The 21,243-nt window shown below is 45.5% G+C and overlaps 1 protein-coding gene across 7 annotated transcripts in view; it reads right to left on the reverse strand.

Moving 5' to 3' along the window:
- The window catches only part of BACH2 (BTB domain and CNC homolog 2), a 357,596-nt gene that overhangs the window by 8,187 nt on the left and 328,166 nt on the right, over positions 1–21,243 (reverse strand). For all 7 annotated transcript variants that reach the window (XM_045057851.1, XM_019830960.3, XM_045057853.1 and 4 more), the window contains 2 exons: positions 13,661–15,250; positions 2,737–2,943 (listed from right to left, as the gene is read on the reverse strand). In XM_045057851.1, the coding sequence (XP_044913786.1) occupies positions 2,737–2,943; positions 13,661–15,250 (1,797 nt within the window). The remainder of the gene's footprint in view (positions 1–2,736; positions 2,944–13,660; positions 15,251–21,243) is intronic.

A 21,243-nucleotide genomic window follows, 5' to 3' on the forward strand; every position in this document is an offset into this window, starting at 1 on the left:
TCCTGCCACATCATACTGGCCAAGCCACCAACCCCCTACTAATCTGCAAAATGTTCTGGGCCACTTTTAAGGGGAAGAAAATGAAATGCTGCTGTGACCGTGTTTTGGCTCTTCGCAGGAAAGGCAGTATAAATCAAGGCCCTGGTTACAAGCGTGAAGCTCTAAGTCACAGATATACAGTGATGAGCACAGGAAACTCTCATGCGGCAGCAAAATGTAGCATATTATTTAAGAAGTTGCCAAAAAAGTGGGAGGAGAAGTAGGAGGTGCCCTCTCCATTTTTCAACTGAACAGTATTAAGCAAAGTGCTTTAGGTATCTGCCTGGTGTGTGGCTTAGACTTTATTGTTTGTTCGGTATTACACAAGTACATGGAAGGACAGAACTCTAATTACAAAAATCAGGTGTTTCTCAAACATGGATGATGAGACTCATTCTACACAGGGCTGAATGATCATGGACATATGCCCAATGTCCTGATAAGTTGTACTGAGCAGGCTCAGCCTTGCCTGGGTCCCTCCCTAAGCCCAGTAGGCTTTCAGAAGACCCATATTCACCACCAACAATGTCTTGCCCCCTTATGTGGCTTAAATACAATTTTTTTGTTGTTGTTAAAGCAACATTCAAGAAAAGTTTGAAAGAAAGAAGGAATTCATAATTCCACAATCTGGTCACAATTTCAAAGAAATTTCAGGGCAATAGACATTTCCTGAAGGCTTCACCGGGCCTGCACTGGAGACTGAGAGGTGATCCAGTCACTGTCCTTGTTGTGAGGAACCTACCACCTAGGGTGGGGGGCTGGGGAGACAGACACACACAGACGACGCAAGACTGCGGTGATAAGCATGAAGCCAGAGGTCAGATCAGGGCTCCAAGGTGAGTGCCCAGCCTCAGCTTGGACTCAGGGAAGGGGTTTCCTAGACACGTGGCAGTAATGTGAGTCTCAAAGGATGAAGGATGAAATTACAGAAGAAAATGGTCAAGAAACGTCCAAGGTAGAGGGGAGACAGCAGAGGCACAAACACGGAAGTACGAACATAGATGGCAGGAAGTGCGAAGAGCTTGATTTTATTAGGGGTCAAGTTCAAGGATAGGAGTGGAAGGTGATGCTGGAGATAGCTACAGACTGAACCTTGGAAAGCACCAATGTCTTGCTAAGAAGCTTGAGCCTTATTTTGTAGGTGACTTAACCACTGCACATGAGTAAAATTTCCCTGCTTGGTGGGAGTTTATTTATTTACTTTATTTTATTTTATTATTTTTTTTAAAGTTTATTTATTTTTTTGAGGGGCACCTGGCTGGCTCAGTCGGTTAAGTGTCTGACTTCGGCTCAGGTCATGATCTCATGGTTTGCAAATTTGAGCCCCACGTCAGGCTCTGGGCTGACCGCTCAGAACCTGGAGCCTGCTTCAGATTCTGTGTCTCCCTCTATCCCCGCCCCTCCCCCAGTCATGCTCTGTCTCTCTCTCAAAAATAAATAAAACATTAAAAAAATTTTATTTGAGAGAAAGAGAATGTGCACAATAGTGGGGGAGGGGCAGAGAGACAGAGAGAGAATCCCACGTAGGTTCCACATGGTCAGCGTGGAGCCTGATGAGGGGCTTGAATTCATGAACTGTGAGATAATGACCTCAGCCAAAACCAAGAGTCGGATGCTTAACTGACTAAGCCACCCAGGCACCCTGGGCGTTAATTTAAAAAAGAGAGAAAAAATACCCTGAAGTCCTTGATAACAGGTCAATATTTATTTATGCTTTTCAAATGTCTTATCTTGTTCTGAGGTTCTCATTGGGACAGTGGCTTACCATGAGACAGAGGATTACTGTGTATATAGTCTGAGGATCCACACTTAGATCATAACCACATCATGTGGTCTCTCTCTTCCTTAGCTTGACACAGGCACAGTACCTAAGATGTTTCCAGTATTTGGCCAGCTGAAAGGTCCAGCTAAATGAGGTTGCACTGGTTGCCTTCAAAGCTACAGTAAGGAGCCAGAGGCCACCTGGAGTTACCTCCTGAAGCTTAAGCTTGCTTACAAAGGAGAAGGGGGCACAGAGCTCCCAGTGAGGGGAGCCTGGGAGATGGGAGCTTGTTCCCTGAGATAAAATAGTCTCAGGCACAGGGAAGAGGTGCCAGCCACTTGGAGGCAGAATCACAAAATCAAGGACCCTGGGACTGCGAGGGGCTTCAGGAGATCATGTGGTGTCCTGTCTGGACTCTACACTCTTCTGTGCGAGGCAGGAGAAAGCAGTGGTGTCTAGATTTGGAATCAGACAACTGGGTTTGCGTTCAAGTTCTGCCACATAGTGGAGAGTGAGCACACTTCTCTGCGCCCCTCTCCTCCTCTGTAACTGGAGATAAAATAGCACCTAAGTCATTGGGTTGATGTGAAGATTAAATATGATCATTTACAAAAATAGTTGAGAATAATACTTGGCCCACACATGCATGCAATAAATGTTAGTGACCAGTCCATGCTGAATGGAAAAAAAGAAAGGACTACCTCTATGTGTATTACTGAAGGACATAAAATACTGAAACATGATTATAGCTCTGCACAGACACACACAACTGCAGATAGAAAGCTATTCTTTTTTGTTGAGAAACTTGCTTAAAAATAAACCCAAACTTCCCCAAATTGTGATCCTTCTCTCCACTTCTCCAGCCTTCACTTCTGCAATTCTGCATCAGTCCTGGTCACTCCGGGTTGCTGATAGCAGCGAACGGGTCAACTCACCAATTTGCGGATTTCACATTCTAAATTCTGAATACAGTCCAGTTTCCTCTTGCGGCAGCGCTGGGCCGCGATGCGGTTCTTGCTGCGCCGTCGGACGTCGTGAATGAACTCTAACTGTTCTGAGGTTAGCTTGTGCATCTTAATCATCATCTGGAAATCATTCCTTGGAAGATCTGTGATTTGATCTACAGGAAAGGGAAGTTTGACCTGAAACCGAGAACAGCAGAATATGATTATGGTAACTGTATTTTAGTTTGAATTCCAGCTGGCGGAACATCAAAAAAATGGTCAAACCTCCTTTTTAAGAGGACCAAATAGTATGGAAACTACTCAAAGTAAGCAGTGATTAATTCTTTCTTGTTTCAAATATAAGTAAGATGTAATATTTAGAGTCAAACAGCACGTGAACACACAAATTACAATGTGGTTATTGTTCCTGAGGTTCTTGAAACAAACAGCATGAAAGATACTGGAAAATGTGTACTTTTTCACTGCTACAGCAATTTTACGAAAGACTCTACAGTCAGTTGAAACCTACTTCCATTGAGCCTCAGCTCAATAAAATAACAATTTACAGACAGATATCATTGAAGGAATTATCTAAAACATTTGAACGAGGACAGCATCACACACGTCAAAGATGCTGGGAAGATGAAACAACCAGTGTGGTTTTTCGGTTATAACAGCATAAGGAGGTACAGCGAGGGAACTCAGATGGGCTCCACCCTGGTGGACTAGAGTTCAAACCTGGGCTTTAGTCTTTCTACCAGCCATGAGACCTCAGGCTAGTTACCTTACTTCTCTGAGTCTCAATTTCCTCATTTTAAAGTGGGGCGTGCTTTTGAGCTGCCCAAGGCTATACCAATTTGGGCCCTTTGGCCATTTTCCAAAAATTTAATGGTCATTCCATCTCACATTCTCTTTCACAGCATGTTGACCTTCCTCTATCAAGAGGCGGGATGCGTGTTCCTGCCTCTTGATCACCACAATGCAGCCGGAGTAACTGTGTGGCTTGAGGCTAGGTCATAAAAGGAGCTGCGGCTTCCTCCTAGGCTTCTTAGACTGCTTTCTCCGGAGGAAACCAGCTGCCATGCCTAAAAGACTCTCAAGCCACCCTGTGGAGGGCCCGGGCCCATGTGGAGAAGAATGGAGGTCTCCAGCCAACAACCAGCGTTGCCTTGTCGGTCACGTGGGTGAACCACCCAGGATGTGATTTCTCTAGGCCCACAGGAACCTTCAGATATGGAAGCCCCGGCCACAGACTTCAGCCTCATGAGGTATCCCAAATTAGAAGTGCTCAGATGGGCCACTCCTGAGTTCCTGACCCACGAAAACGGTGAGAGAAGCTAAATGATTTAAGCCAAGGAGTCTGGGGGTGGTTTGTTACGCAGATAACTGATGCAGATACTGTCGGTAGCAAAATTCCAACTTCTAAACTCTTGACAAACAAAGGCAAATAAGCATTATACAAGGAGAGGACATGAGTCTCTGGAGGAATGGATCTGTGTCCTCCTTATATTCTGTTAAATGCACAGGCTTGAATCTTCCAGCAGCTTACTACTACCCTCTCCAAGATTCTTACTGATGGTGCAGGGATGTTAGGGTTCATTTCTGGTCCTGTTTCAGAAAAGGAAGGTTGCATGTTGCTTGACCAAGAGACCAAGTATCTCCTCCGGCTCAGATTCACTTAATTCTTGTTCACGTTAGCGTCTGCTTTAGGTGGACCAGCAGATGGCGCTATAAACCTAAACTTTCTACAAAGGGCCAGCCCTGCGCTGTCCAGTGCAAACAAGAGATGTGATTTTTCCATTTCCAGTAGCCACATTAAAGGAAGTAAAAAGAAACATCAGAAATTAATTTTAATAGTATATTGAATTAAGCCCAATAGGCCCAAAATATATTCAACATGTAATTAATATAAACATAATTGAGATATTTCACTTTTTTTGGCACTAAATTTTCAAAACTGGAGGCATATTTTGCACTTAACACAATTCAGAACTCGGCACATCTCTAGGGCTCGATAGCCACGTGTGGCGTGTGGCTACTGTGCTGGACGGCACAGCTCTAGAAGGTGGAACAGTCTCGAGTGAACTTGAGTCACCAGAAAAACAGGAGGGTCAGGGTTTAATTGATCAAAGTAGTGTAGGTTGAAGAAACCAACCCCTCGTTAATATTCAGGAGCTGCAGTGCTATATCTGTGTTGTTCAGGGAAGTGAGACGGAGATCCTTGATTCTGAGCTCAGGCCTTTTCTTTGATTGCATCAGATGCCGGAAGATGAGTCTAGATGCTGGCATTTATGGCTAGTTAATCCCCATGCACAAAGGCGGTCACACTACATGACTTTTCTGTGGCTGGATACAACTGCTTTGTCAGGCTGCTTCAGAACCCTGAGCCTGCCGGACGTGGCATTTGCTGAGGGCTCCTGATGGGGTCCTGATTCAACTTTCGCATGGTGAACTCTGTGTCCCATGACACCTGTAAAATCTGGGCCCAAGAAAGCAAAATCGCAACAGCTCACATTACACCACTTTCAGCCCAGCCCTGCTCTGACTGCGGAAAGGCAGGCAGCCAGGAAAAGGGCTTTGTCCATGGGTTGTGTTTGCACAGGGCTTATCATGATATGAAGAATGTTTGATTTCCTTTTATATCCTTTGGATAACAAACAGACACTCCAATCCTGGACAGTGCCTGACTCACACCGGGGTCTGCCTGGTGGGGACACGGATGTTTCCACACCAGGCAGAAGCCTTGTTTGCACAGCAGAGGCTGCCGTGCTTCGGGGCCTCGTGGAGTCCCCCCTCTGCTGACACCAAAGCCGGTCTGCTTCTGCTCTAAATCCTGTTTACTTACTTATTTCCAGAAAGAATACGTACCTACAGCTCAGGCCACAGGGAACGTCAAAGACCTTCTAGACTAAGAGCTACTGTATTTAAAATCATCCAGACAACAAATGTAAAACACCAGGGAAACGGGACAGAGGTTGACAGGAAAAGGGAAAATCAACAATGCTCGTTTCAAAGTCCTTGAAGCAAAAGGTCCTATAGTTTCAGCGGAGCTGTTGCAACTCCGGCTGCTTTTTAAAGAGGTCAAAGGAAAAGAAAATAGCGATAGACCTTCTTCCATGTGGAAAAACAAAAAACAAACAAACAAAAAGCCAAAACCCAAACCCGACCACTCTTGTTTCTTTTTAAAAGGCTCTGTTACCCTTCAAGCAAGGGAGATCTTGCGCTGTCTCCCAAGAGGGAGGTCCCCAAGCATTTTGGGAAGGCGCAGTGGTAACTTTGCCACTGATATTTGTTACTTTCGGAGTAGGAAGTAAGTTCCAAGCCAACGGGCATCTTCCCTGGGGATAAAGAGCAGCCACATCCCCTTATGGAGTTGGGAGAATATATTCCACTCTCAAGCGTGCACGCACCAAACACTCCCTGAGTAGGGCTCAAAAGTCAGCTAGTACCACATGGGCTTCGAAGGTTCAGACACTTCGAGAGGGCGGAGGCCCTTCTCCCTTTCTTCTGGCAAATTCTTAGGACCCAAATAGGCCCGATAGGGCTTAACATCTTATTTACTGTCCCTCCACACACTTATTCTTCCAGGATTTTATTTTACTTCTCAGCAACAGTTTCATTGTCATTCACTGGACCCTCTGAAACAGTGCACAACACCCACCCTAACAAGAGGAAATGTCCTGCCAGCTCCCACCGCCACTTGTCTGAATGCTCGCTGGCCTGCACTTATTTTCAGCCTATTGCACACACAGGAGGCTAAGCATATCAGACATCTGAGGCTAAGCAGGCTGCACAGAAGGGGAGGGGCCCATGGGACTCTGGGTACTGATTTCTCATAGGTGCTGCCCATCTCCACCTCCTACCCGCACTGTGGTTCTCAGGAGAGACTCGGAAAGTCAGGGGCGGTCACTGAGTCAGCGAACCAAGGGCCCAACAGGGCAGCACGGGCCCGTGCTACGGCTTGCATCAGTCTGCTTCTGCTGATTTGCTACTCAGTCCTCTCTGCCCTCTGGAGCACAAGCAGAGGGACAGGACGGAGGACTTCCCAGCCCAACCCCTGCACTGGACTGCTAAGCAGTGACCAGAGTGCAGTCAGACCTTCTGGGGGCTCCAGTTCTCGAGATGTCAGTGAAATGGCGTGCTGCAGTGTGCTGAGGGACCTCTGGCCCCAGGGGCCGGCAAATGTGGGAAAAAGCTATGCCATCTAGATGGTAAATAAAACCTAAATCCTCCTCCTCCAGGGCCTGAGCAGGGGAGCTAGGGCCCTGCGGTCCCAGCGCCTCCTCTCGCCCAACAGAAATCAACTGCTCCTCTTTTCTTTGTACCGACAACCACCCCATTCTGTGGCCCAAACCACCATCCCCTTGCTCCCATTTAAACAAAAATACCATTAACAATTACATAAGAAATATAACTTCTTGCAGAAAATTCAAATATGGGACAAAAGAGGAGAAAAGAAATCCCACCTGCAAACAGTGACTGTCTTGCTCCCAGGGACTGCCCTGTGATCTCTGTTTTCCCTGCATCTTTATTACAGGGTTGCAGGCGGACCACAACCACCTCCTCTCGCCATGCCTCTCAGCACATTTCCCTGGCCTGGAGCTGCTGGGTGCTCGTGGGAACTACTGGAGAGGCAGGGCAGAGATGCGAAGGTTGTAGGAAAAGCTGAAAACACGCATTTCCTCTAGAGACCCCGCCACAGCTGGTTTGTGAATCTTTTTTCCTATCTCCTTTCTTGGTTTTACTACCAGATGTTGGAAATACAAGCTGCAGGAGTCGGATAATACTAACAGTACCCCGAGGCTCAAAGCCTTTAACACCTACGCTCTTACAAGACCCTCAGATCTCTGTACACCGTCAGGGGAGGAGGCAAGATGCCCACTGGGCTGATGACTCAGTGCTGTTGGCAGGGGGACAACCAGATCCATGCTAGGCAGACGCCAGTGACAGAGTCTCCCCTCTCGGCTAAGAAATGTTTCCTGAACAATTGTCCTTCCACCCTCTATTCTCATGGTCCAGTTTCCAGAACAAACGCTGGACACCTGGGATTTAGTTGTACTGCAATTAATTAGCTGTGTGACCTCAGGCGAGCCTTTCATTCTCTCTGTCCTAAAGTTCTTTGAGGAGCTGTGAGTGACAGGAAGATAATACATGCCCTACTTAGCTTATAGGATTGCTATGAAGAACCAAATTGGATAATACATGGAGAAAGTGCTTTGAAAAGTCTGAGTCGCCTGACAAATATGAGGTATTATTAATTCTGTTTACTAGCCCTATCTTCCTTTGTCACATGGTTTCTTCTTCCAGACATAGAGTATGCTGTGCAATTACAGATGCTAGGAACGTCTTTCTAGACAACACAAAAACATCGTTTTAATTAGAGATACAGCTGACTTCTTCTATGCTGCCTAGCAAGGTTTTCTTTTAATTAAGCAGACCAATCACAGGCATTTAAAAAAAGATGCCTGAATCAATGAACCACGAGAATGACTGTAAAAATTTTACAAACAACATACGTCTGGAAGTTGGCATGGGGGTGGAAATGTCAGTGTCAGATACAGGTCTTCCATTCTACTACGTGTCACACACGATTTTTCCCTGCCCTGCAAACTGCATGAAAACAAATGTACACACATTCAACTCTCACACACTTTTATCCCTCTTGAAATGAAACATGTTGATAAAGCAAGTCCAACCAATAAAAACTTTTGGCTATGCAACTAAATTGCCTTTCCAGTGCTTCCTTACCAAAACTTACAAGTAACTAGACATGTGTGTGGTATAAACCCAGCTCACGAAGAAGGCTACTACCTGGAAAATGCTTGTGGCTTTTCCATAATTTTCAAATTTTAAAAATGAACCTGTGAACCAAAACAAGATACCATTTCACATCCACTAGAAGGGCTATAATAAAGAAGATGGACAATAACCAAGTGCTGCTGAAAGTGTGGAGAAATAGGAGCCTGCATACACTGTTGGCGGAAATGTAAAATAGTGCATTTACGTTGAAAGACAGTCTGGTAGTTCCTCAGAAGGTTAAACATGTAGTTATTGTATGATTTAGCAATTCTACTGCTAGGTACATAATGAAGAGAAGTGAAAATATACGTCTGCAAAAAACTTGTACACCAATGCTCACAGTAGCATTATTGATAATGGCCGAAAAGTGGAAACAATCCCAAATGTCCAATGTCGATCAACAGATCAACAAAGTGTGGTATATCCACAGAGTAGATTATTATTCAGCAATAAAAACGAACAAAGCCCTGATACATGATGTACCTATTGGTACATCAATGGCAAGAATGAACCTCGAAAACGTTATGTTCAGTGAAAGAAGTCAGACACAAAAGACCACATAGTGTAAGATCCCATTGTTATATTCAGAAGAGGCAAATCTACAGAGATAGAAGGCAGATTAGTGGTTGCCTGGGGTTAAAGGGAGGACAATGAGGAGTGTCTGCTAATGGGTATAGTGTTTCTTTTTGGGGTGATGAAAATGTCCTGGAATTACAGCGATGATGGTCACAAGCCTTCGTGAATCATTAAAAATCCCTGAATTGTTCATTTTAACAGGGTAGATTTGATGGTGTGTGACTTGTAGCTCAATTAAAATAATAATTTTAATTAAATTAAAATATACATAAATACAATTTAAACATTATAGAAATACATAGAAATAAAACGTTCCTTATACTCCTCCCCAACTTTGCCTCCTAGTTTTATCTTGTTCTCTACACTGCCTTTTTGTTTTGAGAGAGAGCAAGAGCGTAAGCATAGAAGGGGGAAAGGGAGGGGGTGAGACAGAATCCCAAGCAGGCTCCCTGAGGGGCTCCATCTCACCACCAGGAAATCATGACCTGGGCAGAAATCAAGAGTCAGATGCTTAACCGACTGAACCACCCAGGTGCCCCTATACTGCCTTTTTAATACTATGTAGATTCATGAAGCAAACTAGGAACTTGTTATATACATATTGTTTGGTTACATTTTTAAATATGACCTGTTCATTTTTTCATCATAGGAAATAAGAAAAAAAATTCCCAAACTGACTTTTTAATATAGCACACCCAAAAGTCATAAAGAAAGAGATTGAGAACTTGATTACGTGAAACTCAAAATTTTCTATACGCAAAAAGAATTGCCATAAAAATAGAAAGAAAGAGTAGGAGAAAATATGGGAAGCATGTCTAATAAAAGGTTAATATTCCTGTATTAGGGATTAGGGATCCCATAAATTGGTTTAACGACGAACACCACGAGAGAAAAATGGGCAAATGTGTGAACCGGCAAGTCACAGGAAGGGAAATATAAATGGCACATACCCAGAAGAGAAGAGGTCAACCTCATCAGCGATCATTTTTTGCCAATCAGATCGGCAAAAATTAAAAGGACTGGTAACAGCCAGTACTGGCAAGAACAGGGGGAAAAGGATATTCATAAATTGCTGAAAGATATGTGAATTGCTACAACCTTCTGGGGAAGTAGTTAGGTAGTATTTCACAAATAAAGCACAACCTTTAACCACTTATGGGATTCTAACCGACAAAAATAAAAGCACCACTACTAAATATGTTCACAAAAATGTTTATTGCAGCAATGTTTATAAGAAGGGAAAAAACTGGAAACAACTGAAGCACTGGACTGTCTGTTGGTAGCCGACAGCTGAATAAATTGTGATTTATGGGGCCCATGGATATTAAAGAAGTATGTTTTAACCCTATGTGATTGACGTAGAGGCGCATACATAGTAGATAGCTCTGTGAGAAAAGCAAGTTGCTGAGTAATTATACAGTAAATGCCATTAAAATAAAACCCCTAGAGACAGGAATATGTGTTTGTATCCTGTTATAGGCACAGAGAAAGCCTGTTAAATTTGGTATGTTAGGGCCTGGGCATGCTGTGTTTGATTATTTCAAAAAAGAAAGTAATTTTAAAAGATGGTGGTTGAGAAAGGACAATGTTGTGCTAATTTGAGCTTTCTTCAAAGCTGGAGACAGAAAGGATGAGAGAAGTCCGTGTCGATGAGACGGCATAACTAGAACACCTTACAGGTTATAAGGAGTGCTAATACTTTTCTTCTGATCTATCATTTTTGGCTCCTTGCAGAGGTGAAGGAAGAGAGGCTGGGAAGGAGCCTGGCCCGTCAGACTGAAGCACTGGACAGGTGGCTGGCCGGAGGTGAGAACTCTTTGTTTGGTGTCTGACTGAGGTGTCTCCTTGGGGCTCAACTAGAAGAGAAGTCACCTGGACATCTCACCAGAGCAGATCAGGGCAAAATCAGACCAATAGATGTTGGCCTCTTCTGGATCAGTTCAGTTCAGGAAAACGAGTTACAATGCACATTGCGTATGACAGATTTACCTTCAATGTTATTACTGGGGAACACACTTCCACTGGGGTCAAAGTAACTCCTGGAAGCTAGTTATTAACTCAAAGAGACACAGTCCTGCTGAGTCCCTGAGACCTAATCTCTATTCTAGGAAAACCAAAATGTCAAATTGGGAAAAACTTTAGCTGTACTCTAACAACCCTGTCTAAAATGCCCTTCTGAGAGGGACTAGATGTGATTCCTGAAATGGCAGTTTTGGTAAAGGTTTCTTCTTTCAGTGTTGAGAAATGCAAATAATCTATTATTATTTTTTGGACAAGTAAAAATAAAAATATTTTTAAGGCGGTGGTATTTTTCTTTTTTTTAAATAAAGTTTATTTATTTTGAGAGAGAGGATAGAGCATGAACGGGGATGAGGCAGAGAGAGAGAGAGACGGGGAGAGAGAGAATCCCAAGCAGGCTCCACACTGTCAGGGCACATCCAGGCAGGGCTTGATCTCGTGAACCATGAGATCATGACCTGAGCTGAGATCAAGAATCAGACACTTAACCAACTGAGCCACCCAAGCGCCCCTAGCGGTGGTATTTTTCAAGGGGACACTAATCCTGTTTATGATATTTTATAGGTTGAATGAATCATCCTTTTGATTGATTCATTTAGAGCTGAGAAGTTCTAAAGGCAGACAAGTGATGTGGCCCAAACACACAGGAAAAATACATGTGCTCTTGTTGGTGGCATTTGATTTGAAGAAGTGACTTTAAACTCTCTTTTGGGACATGAGAGAGACAAAAGGAGATTATCAGAAACTGACAGTTCCTAGAACATATGCAAATGTCAGGACAACATAACCCTTTTAGCTTCACGGTGGGGCTCCCCTTAAGGGAGTGTCAAAGACAAAGACATTTGTCCTTTTCTCGAGACACCAATCCTTGGCAAGATAAATCATTCTGCTGATGAACTGGACCCAGTGACCAGGCTTCTGCAGCAGGGGCACTTATGAACAATGTCAGGGGAAAAAAGAAAACCTCACCTTGGTTATGATCAGAGAAAGAAATGAGTGAGGGAAGAGAGAGCATAAAGTTTCCCTGTTTTCACAAGAACTCAGTCCTCTCAGGTCAGGGGCACAGGCACAATCCTCCACCCCAAACCTGAGGGGATAGGTGCATTCAGACAGGAAGAGTTCCCATCTACATTTCTTTTCTAATTTTTAGCAAAATTAAATCCTTTCAGTATGTTTCTGTCTTTCTCCATTTTTCCCAGGCAGTAACAGAAGAGCAGGGACCAGGCTAGCTAGCAGGACGAGGAAGTGACCACAGGGCATCTCTGCAGTTGGCACAGGGAGCTTTGGGATCTATTTTCAAAACATGCCCTAACTAAAACCTCATGTGCTCCTTGCCAATCTCACGGAGGCTGAATAAGCCGCACGTGGCTCTGTGAAAAGGCCCCTCACCCCGTGTGGCATTTCTGCTGTCTGGTTGGGTTAACATCCCTGCTCTACTAGGGGCTCCTATCCAGGGAGCGCAGACGCGAACCGAGGGCACTGGTCTAATGAGGACCATGCTTCATTTCCTCCTGTGGCTTTCAGATAAGCAGCTCTGAAGCGGGACTTCTCACTGGGTTTGCTCACGCTGCTGCTCCCGAGGCAGGTCTGAGACCCGGGTGGCAGTCTCAGGTTGGTTCCTTGTCAATCAGCCAGACATTGCTAGATCATGACATGGGCTCCCTCAGACCTTTGCAGGGGCCTCTCAGGTTACGGCGGGAAAGGGGAACGTACGGGGTGTCTATTCTTTTCTCTCCTTAGCCACGTGAGTCTTGCCTACGATGTGGCTGGTGGTGTTCCTGCTCCATCCTCCAGCATTGGTAAGACGGATGGAGCCTTGGGAATTTTTATCTATGAAGCACTCTGCTTTCCGGGTGGGCAGAGACGGGTCCTCAACTCCACTACTCCTCAATATGACTTCTCGTCATTTGTGGGGAGTTCAGGAAAGGGTATGTTACTCAGTTATGTGTGACTGACTAGGGTGCTTCTGCGGTGACCCTGGGACCAGGATGGATGGTGAGCTGTCCGCTGCTCACCAGTGGACAAGGGATGGTCCCAGGGTCTCCTGTTGACGAGGAAAACTTAAAGGGTGCCAGGAGAGCACCTGTTACTGAGGGTCTGTCTAGTGTCAATCAGTCAGTTTTGAAAGCGATTCTATATTTTCTTTCACACTGATGGGGTGCAGGACGAAGATGAGGCTGAGGACTAGGGTATCCTTTCAAAGCAGATGGAGAAGGAGAAAGGGAGGTGGAAGGGGGAGATCTGAATATCTCAAGCTTTCATGCATTATACTTAACATTTTTTTTTTTTTTTTTCTGAGCAGCTTGCCTCTGTTGAGTACTGAGATCTACATCAAATTTCAAGTGCCTTCTAGGACAAAAGTGGTTAATTTGGAATGACTCTGAAGCATCCTGCCTCTGTGGATGGGGGAGGCAGTCCCTTTACTGGGACCTTTAATCTGGGAGTGGTGGGGCAGCAGGTAGAGTCCAGGTAAAGGACCGCAAGAGTGGACCACATGCTTGAATTTATGCGGGTTCCCTACCTCCTGGCCCCTGTCCTGCACAGGACACGACTCACTGTCTGCTTCCGAGAACGATCCGGATTCGTCGCTGGAGTTGGTTCCATAAGACTGCTCACATTTAATTTGGGGTCGGACTTGGTTGTACATTCCATCTCCCATCAGGCCTGGTTCCTGATGTTCTGTGGCAAGGAATCTGGCTCCCTGGGAACAGGGCGAGGAGGAGAACTCACAGAGAGGGAGGCTGCAGGGTGAGCCCCCACTCCCGTCCTCTGCGTAGGAATAGGAAGAGCACGAGCTGGAGGTCCTGGTCCTGGTCTCCAAGGGGGGCGAGCGAGGGCAGACTTTGATTGGCACCGGGCAGCTAGTGTTGGGCCGTATCCTTCCTGGCAAATGGTCAGCCATCAGCCCACCGTGGGAGTAGGCCTGTGAGCTGGGGAGGGACTGGCCAGCCCCCACCCACAGACCCTTTGGCACCGGCTCAGAGAGGTCTTTGTCCAAACTGCTTACCCCAGAATATGAATGCACCGCAGTGCTCACTTGGTCACAAGCGCTCGAGGAGAAGATCACACTTCTCCGGTCCAGCTCTCCTTCCTGTTTACAGAGAGCCTCCAACCCAGGCCCCTTGAGGGGCGACCCCATGGTGAAGTTGGACACGTCCTTCTGGCCCAGGTGGGGCTGTCCGTAACTCCCCGGGAAAGGGGTGTAGTCAGTTTTAAGGTCACCCTGAGTGATCCCCTTGTCAAAAGGGCACGCTGAACTCCTGGCAAAGTGCTGCTGAGAGGTACCGGGCAGGCCAGACAACTCCACACTTTTTGTTATGAACAGAGACCTTAAGCAGGAGGGGGAGGACACACTCCCGGATCTCTCCAGGCAGGTGGCCCCGGCAGGGGGGGCGGGGGCGGGGGCAGGGCTGGGCTGTTTCCGGTCCATTTCGACGTCCCCCGCTCTGTCCTTGATGTCAGGCTCATCTCCGGACAGGCAGAGCGCGATGCTCTCTTCCTCGTTCTCTTCACTGGGCGGCTCACTTTTAATCTGCCCCATGGCAAGCCCCGGCTTGAGGCTGTTGCCAGAGTTATCTTCACTGAATGTGCTTGCAAAACCTGAGGTACTGTGTGATGATGCATTATAGACATTCTTGGTACATGCAAGCTGGTATTTCTTGTATCTGGGGTACTGCCTTAACGCGTCCTTCTCGGAGCTCTCCTTGCTGTCGGGCGGCACATCGGACTCGGGCAGCAAAGCTTCTTCCTTCTCTGCTACTGGGATGGCAGCGGCCTCAAAGCTGATGGGGTCTGGAAGCATCTGGTCCCTGGGGCAAGCCACCTTGGCCGTGTCCGAGTCCATCGTCTCCTCCTCTTCCTCCTCCTCCTCCCCCGCGGAGTTCTCACGGTCCTCGTGCGCGCGGGGGCACGCAGCGTCCTTTCGGCACACGAACAGGCCATCCTCGCTGTTCAGGAGCTGGGTCTGCAGGAAGCTGAAGCAGGAGTCCTCCAGGTTATGCATGCGCAGGAACTCGGCGCAGCGGATGACCTCGCGGATGTTTTCTCTGCTGAGTAATAGCTTGGCGGTGTAGGCAAACTGTAACAGCGGTCCGAAGCCCCTGGCCGTGACCTGCAAAACAAACAGGGAAATTGCCGACGTTACCATCAGCACCGCTATTGTCCCGAATCCCTCAACTGAAGCAAGATAACCAGACAGTGCTAATGTCCCAGAATAAAGACTGCAAAGGAGCAGTTAATCTCGTACTGGGTCAGCAATGATTCTGCTTCCAATAATTAGTGCCTGTCTCGTGCACGCCTGGGCTCCACTTCATCACCTGGCACACAGAATTGAAAATCACCAGGGTCAAGTGGCTAAACAAGATGACAAGGGGTTCAGTGTTTATGCTAATGAAATATCCTGGCAAAAATGCACGGTAACAATGGGAAGCCTATTAATTTCCCTCCCTGTCAGTGCTGTGGAGAGCCATTCTACATAAGGAGTGCTGTGACACTTGCTGATCACTTGAGCCAAAGAGAGCAACAGACTTTCCTTGTCAACTGCAAAACTGGCAATATGGCCTGTTAAAAACCAAAAGTCTACAGGGGGTGAAGAACAGTGTTCCCTCACTTAAAAAGTTACAAAGTGGCATTAAAGCAATTTCTGTCTTTCTCATTCATCACGGTTGCTGGCTGGGACTTTTCGGTCATCATGTCATACCTGATCTTGCAATGATAGCAGAGATAATGACAATCCGAAGTGGTGTTCTCAACAAGAACTCAACTCCTGGCCCATAAAGAATGGGGGTTACAGAGCTAAACAAATCAGCTGTCATTTATATGGTTGAAGTTTGCTGAGTGGCCCAGGACACGGGCTATTCCTTTCCTAATCATAAGCAGCCGCTTTGCCATGCAGCTGCCTTCTTTCCCGACAAATCTTCAGAGGCTCAGCCTACCGTCAGGTGCTCCTCATTTCTTTACATTTTATAGATTGAAAATGTGCTATTTACGCACAGTTTTGCGTATGCACACACACCCATCACAGAGATCGACTTCAACAATTAGAAACGCATGGCCTAAGGCAACCTGTGTTTTCAGATGGAAGTGGGTCAGACTCGCTGGTGTTCAGGGAAGGCTTTCTCACCCTACATGCCAAACCTACATGCATCTTCTAGGTTCCTGCAAGTGCTGCTGCCCCATAGCAAGGAGAGGCAGGTCTACGGATCATGTGTACAAGTCAAATGGACACAGTAATCATGGGGTCCTTGCTGGAAGCTGTAGTAACAGTGATTGAAAGATGTCTGCTAAGGGAATAAGTGCAGAGCAAGTTGAATTGGCAAGTTCTGTAGCTGACTTCCATGTGTACTGAACTCACTGCAGCACACAGAGCCAAAACTCTGGTGAGGATTCAATCCCTTGTTCAATATTCAACTTGGACATCAGCTTCTCTGGGAGCAATCTCCAACGTCTTAGAACAAGTGATATGAGCCTCTCAGCCCCATTGCCAGAGTGAGGAGATGTCCTGGGTTGTCCAGGGCAGCACTGATTCTTATATGCTGCATTCTTTCCAGTAAGGGAAATTTCTTAGATATATAACTGAATGGGATTTAATTTTTTTATTAAAATTTTTTTTTAATATTTATTTTTAAGAGAGAGAGGGAGACAGAATGAGAGGAGGAGAGAGGCAGAGAGAGGGAGGAAGACACAGAATCTGAAGCAGACTTCAGGCTCCAGCTGTCAGCACAGAGACTGACGTGGGGCTCCAACTCATGAATCCTGAGATTATGACCTGAGCCAAAGTTGGATGCTTAACAAACTGAGCCACCCAGGCACCCCGAGAACTTAATTATTAATAGTTTTGAAGGACTTGAAATAAAATTCCAAATTAAAAAAAAAATCTGTCAGATGAGTCCAAGATATTTGGTGAATACACACACACACACATACACACACACAACAACAACAACAACAACAACAACAACAACACATGACCGCTAGACCCACATTATAGTTCCACAAGGACAATCATTGCCATCTCACTTTTATTATACTTTATTGGGTCTGTTTCTACCATAAGACAGCAAGCTCCTTCAGATCAGGGATTGCTTCATTTCTCTTAATAACTCTGCATCTAATTAGGGTGTCTAACATAGTAAACACCTGGTAAAAGCTTGTATATTACCGGAATGTCATAAGTCTAGCTGGGCCCCTAACATACAATTACAGGTACAGAAGGTAAGAGCGCAGACTGTGTGCTGAGTGTTGTCTCAAATTACTTTTGGAGCAAGACACTGTGTGAACCAATAAACCACAGCAACCAGCCGATCAAAGGTAGGCAACAGTCCTTATTTGTCCTATCTCCTAGTACTACTATTAAGAAGGAGCTTCTCTGACCTACCTTTGTGTCCTACTAAGCTGACATGGTAATAGACTCAGCAAACGTACCTACTATATTTCCTCCAGGAACCTTTCAAAGGGAGTGCAAGGCAAGGAAGTACATATTTAAAAGTAACCAAAGGAGGCGATGAATGTCACATGACCCATTTCTTCACTGTAACAGGACTTCACCACAAAGAGAAGAATGGCATGATCAAGGCAGAGTTGACCCCTTCATAAGGCAGCATTTTCTGCTCTGCTCCCAGGGAATGTGCCAGTTGCTGAATCGATAATACACGTCTCAAGTTTTGGTAGATGTGCTCAGAATATGGAAAATAGGGAAACTCACAACAGTATCATTTATATTTTTTATATAGTCCTTCTCCCTTATTGCCATTTCTTTTTTATTTTCATGCCATTGGTTTCAGTAAGTCCTGCCACTGTCCCCCACTATGGATGCTTTTAAAGACAATTCCTAGAGAAACCAGGAACACCCCTGGGGATCATTAGATGAGTCCCAGTATCACCACCTGCCACATGGCTACAAGGAGCTGGAGAAAGCCTCTCCATGCAGGGACAAGCTGATGCTTAAATGTATGCATGGGACTGAGGATGCCAATGAACAGTCTCCACATCCCAAATCAGATGGCTGATCCTTTTGGTCTTAGGAGACATGATGAGCTTGAAATGATCATCATACAGTCACAAAAGGTCATGATTGAAAACAGGATTGTAAACTGTCATTTAAGTTCAAGGTCAGAGGAAATGGTGTCCTCAGCATGAAATTTCAAGAGTCTGTAACTAGCTCCTCCCCCACGAGTTTAAATCTTGCTTTGTCATATTCAATTTTGCTGAATTTTACTCAGCTTCTGCGTGCAAGGCTTTGTCTAGTGAGTCAGAGTTACCATGTACCAATTACCTCCTAGTGTCCAGCAGCAGGCTAGGGTTCTCATAATGCCCTGCAAGGCAGGCATGGCTGCCTCTATTTTGTAGACAAGGAAACTGAGAAGCAGAGAGGTGAAGGGATTTGTTCAAGGTCACAGAGCTGGGATTCCAACCCAAGTGCTATGAGGAATATTGGTAAGTACGAGACTAGGCCCTGTGCTTAAGAAACCTACAGTTTAGCTTTGTAGATATACCTTGACAATGGAAAGTTGATTACTATGTAACAACATCAGTCAACAAATGGAAAGACTATCACAAGATTACATGATTACTTGTCAATTGAGAAATCCCGACCAGTTAAGGAGAGACGGTGACTGCTGAGGTCTGTGGGGATCCCCTGAACACTCATAAGCAGGACACCTGGAATGCAGTGAAATTGCCCTATATCCATTCTCGGTCAAGAGTTGCTTTGATAGGGGTGCCTGGGTGGCTCAGTCGGTTAAGTGTCTGACTGCGTGGGTCAGGTCATGATCTCACAATCTGTGAGTCTGAGCCCCGCGTCAGGCTCTGCACGGACAGCTCAGAGTCTGGAGCCTGCTTCAGATTCTGTCTGTCTGTCTCTCTCTCTCTGCCCCTCCCCTGCTTGCACTCTTTCTCTCTCTCTCAAAGTAATAAATCAACATTAAACAAAAAATTTTAAAAATAGAAGTTGCTTTGATACAATGGGTACCTTCCAAAATGCCTGGTGTCTGTCCCAGGAGCCCATCTCTGGTCACTTCAGGCCAGCTGCAATAACTCTAGACACACAAAACAGAAAGCAAGTGCTCATCACACGTGCAGGCCAGTGCTAAACACGCAGAGGCTTTCTAAATACTGCTTTTAGCCTCCATCATCGGTAGCTTGCACCGTCTTCCCATTTTCAGGAGTCGTCTAAACTCACTCACTGTACTCAGAAAGCAAAACATCCAGGTACCAATGTAAAGCTGTGTGTCTATGAAACTGTGATCACAAGTCTGGGTTGTGATTTACTTTCTGTTTTTAATGAGTAAGGCTCTGATAATGGGAAAAAATAAGAAAGGGTGGGAAGTGGAGAATCACACACAAAACTAATGACCCATAAAAATGTTATTTAAAAAGGTAATGATCATAAAGTTAAAGCGGAATGAAGTGACTAGAAATAGCAAACCAGTTCCATTTCACTGATGGTAATGGACTGTGTTCCACTGCTCTCAGGGAAGCAGACACATCTAGGCTAAAATTCACTGGTCGGGAACGGCCTAAAGGAATGATAAACAAGTGCAAAATACAATATTACGGACACCTGGGATAACAGTCTTGCATTCTGAATGAAATATTTTGGTTGGATTGTTTTGAAGAGTCTTTTTCTACCACACTTAAGTATGTAACTGCCTGGTCCCATAATGTACAGTCCAGTATAGATGACACCGGGTCACACATTGGGGGAAGAATGGAATGTGCCATGTAGAACTAAGACGTACAAGAGGTCAGGAAGTGATACCCTTTTGTCCTCTGGTTGCTCCCAAGCAGGTGATGACCTTCTCCAGCGGCTGGCACACACAAGGCAAGTGGCATTGACCTCTGAGCCTTTGAAACAAGGTCACACTACCAAACTCCTGTGCCTGGTGTGAGTCCACAGGAGGATAATGTGTTGAAAATGTGACCCACTGAAACTATGACCCTTGACCTTTTGTTCCCATGGGTTCTGATGAGTCCTCTCTATGCTACTGATGAAAGGAGGAGGAGCTGATGGCAACTCAGCTGGCACAGGCACGTCTGGGCGCTGCTTGTAGAGCTCGCTCTCAGGATGCACCCTGACTGCTGCTGGACAGAGCTCCTGAACGGAAACATGTAACAGTTTCACTGCTCTGGATTACTACAGGGATCCGGCAGTTGGGCTTCAGTTGTATATGGAAAGCGGGGTTTGGGAGTTTTAACGAGGCTTGGATCAGCATTCTCTACTTAAGCCATGTGTCCAAGGTCTTTTCAGTTGGTTCTGGCAGTATATACACACTGTTGGGGCACTGAGCTCATTTGCCGCAGGCTGCGGAGATCTCAGGACTGTTTTCTCTCAAGGCTGCTTAATGACAGTCTCACAAAACACGGAATCTTTTACCTTCAGCAACACCATGTATACTTCCCTGATGTATACTTCCCTGATGAGGCTGGATCTCTCACAGCAAGGCTTGTGAAAGAAAACAACACTGGTGGGGTGCCTGGGTGGCTCAGTCAGTTAAGTGTCTGACTCTTCAACTCAGCTCAGGTCTTGATCTCAGGGTCATGAGTTCAAGCCCCGTGTTGGGCTCCATGCTGTGCACGGAGCCTACTTCAACAACAACAACAACGAAACCAACAACACTGGGGACAACTCCTCTTCCTTTCTACCCCCACACTGCACTGATACCATGGTGCAGGATGAAGACTGGTTTAGTGATGAGGCAACACTTACTTCTAATCTTAATTTTCTATAATCAATATCCATATTATCATACTTTTCTCCCCAAAGCAGCATGCTATACAAGCATACTATATTCTGGATGTATTTGTTAAATTAATTAACTCCACTCTTTCAACAAAGCTTCTGGTCATTTTAGTATTAATGTAGCTAAAGACAGAGCCAAAGAAAGCAATCTTGTTTCCATTCCTAAAGGAACAACACACACACAAATAAACATTTAAGTTGATTTACAAGTACATAATTGTTTTTTTTTTCTCTAAAGAAAGTAATTATCTGTGCTAGTAAATGTGGCTTAAAAGCATAAAATAAAGTGTCTTTTCTCTCCTCTGCAGGCTTGATTTTTGGGTCTGTAGCCACAACATAAAATTCCTCTCCTATTTGTAAATCTG

Source organism: Felis catus, chromosome B2 (genome assembly GCF_018350175.1).
Source record: "Felis catus isolate Fca126 chromosome B2, F.catus_Fca126_mat1.0, whole genome shotgun sequence".
NCBI lineage: Eukaryota > Metazoa > Chordata > Mammalia > Carnivora > Felidae > Felis > Felis catus.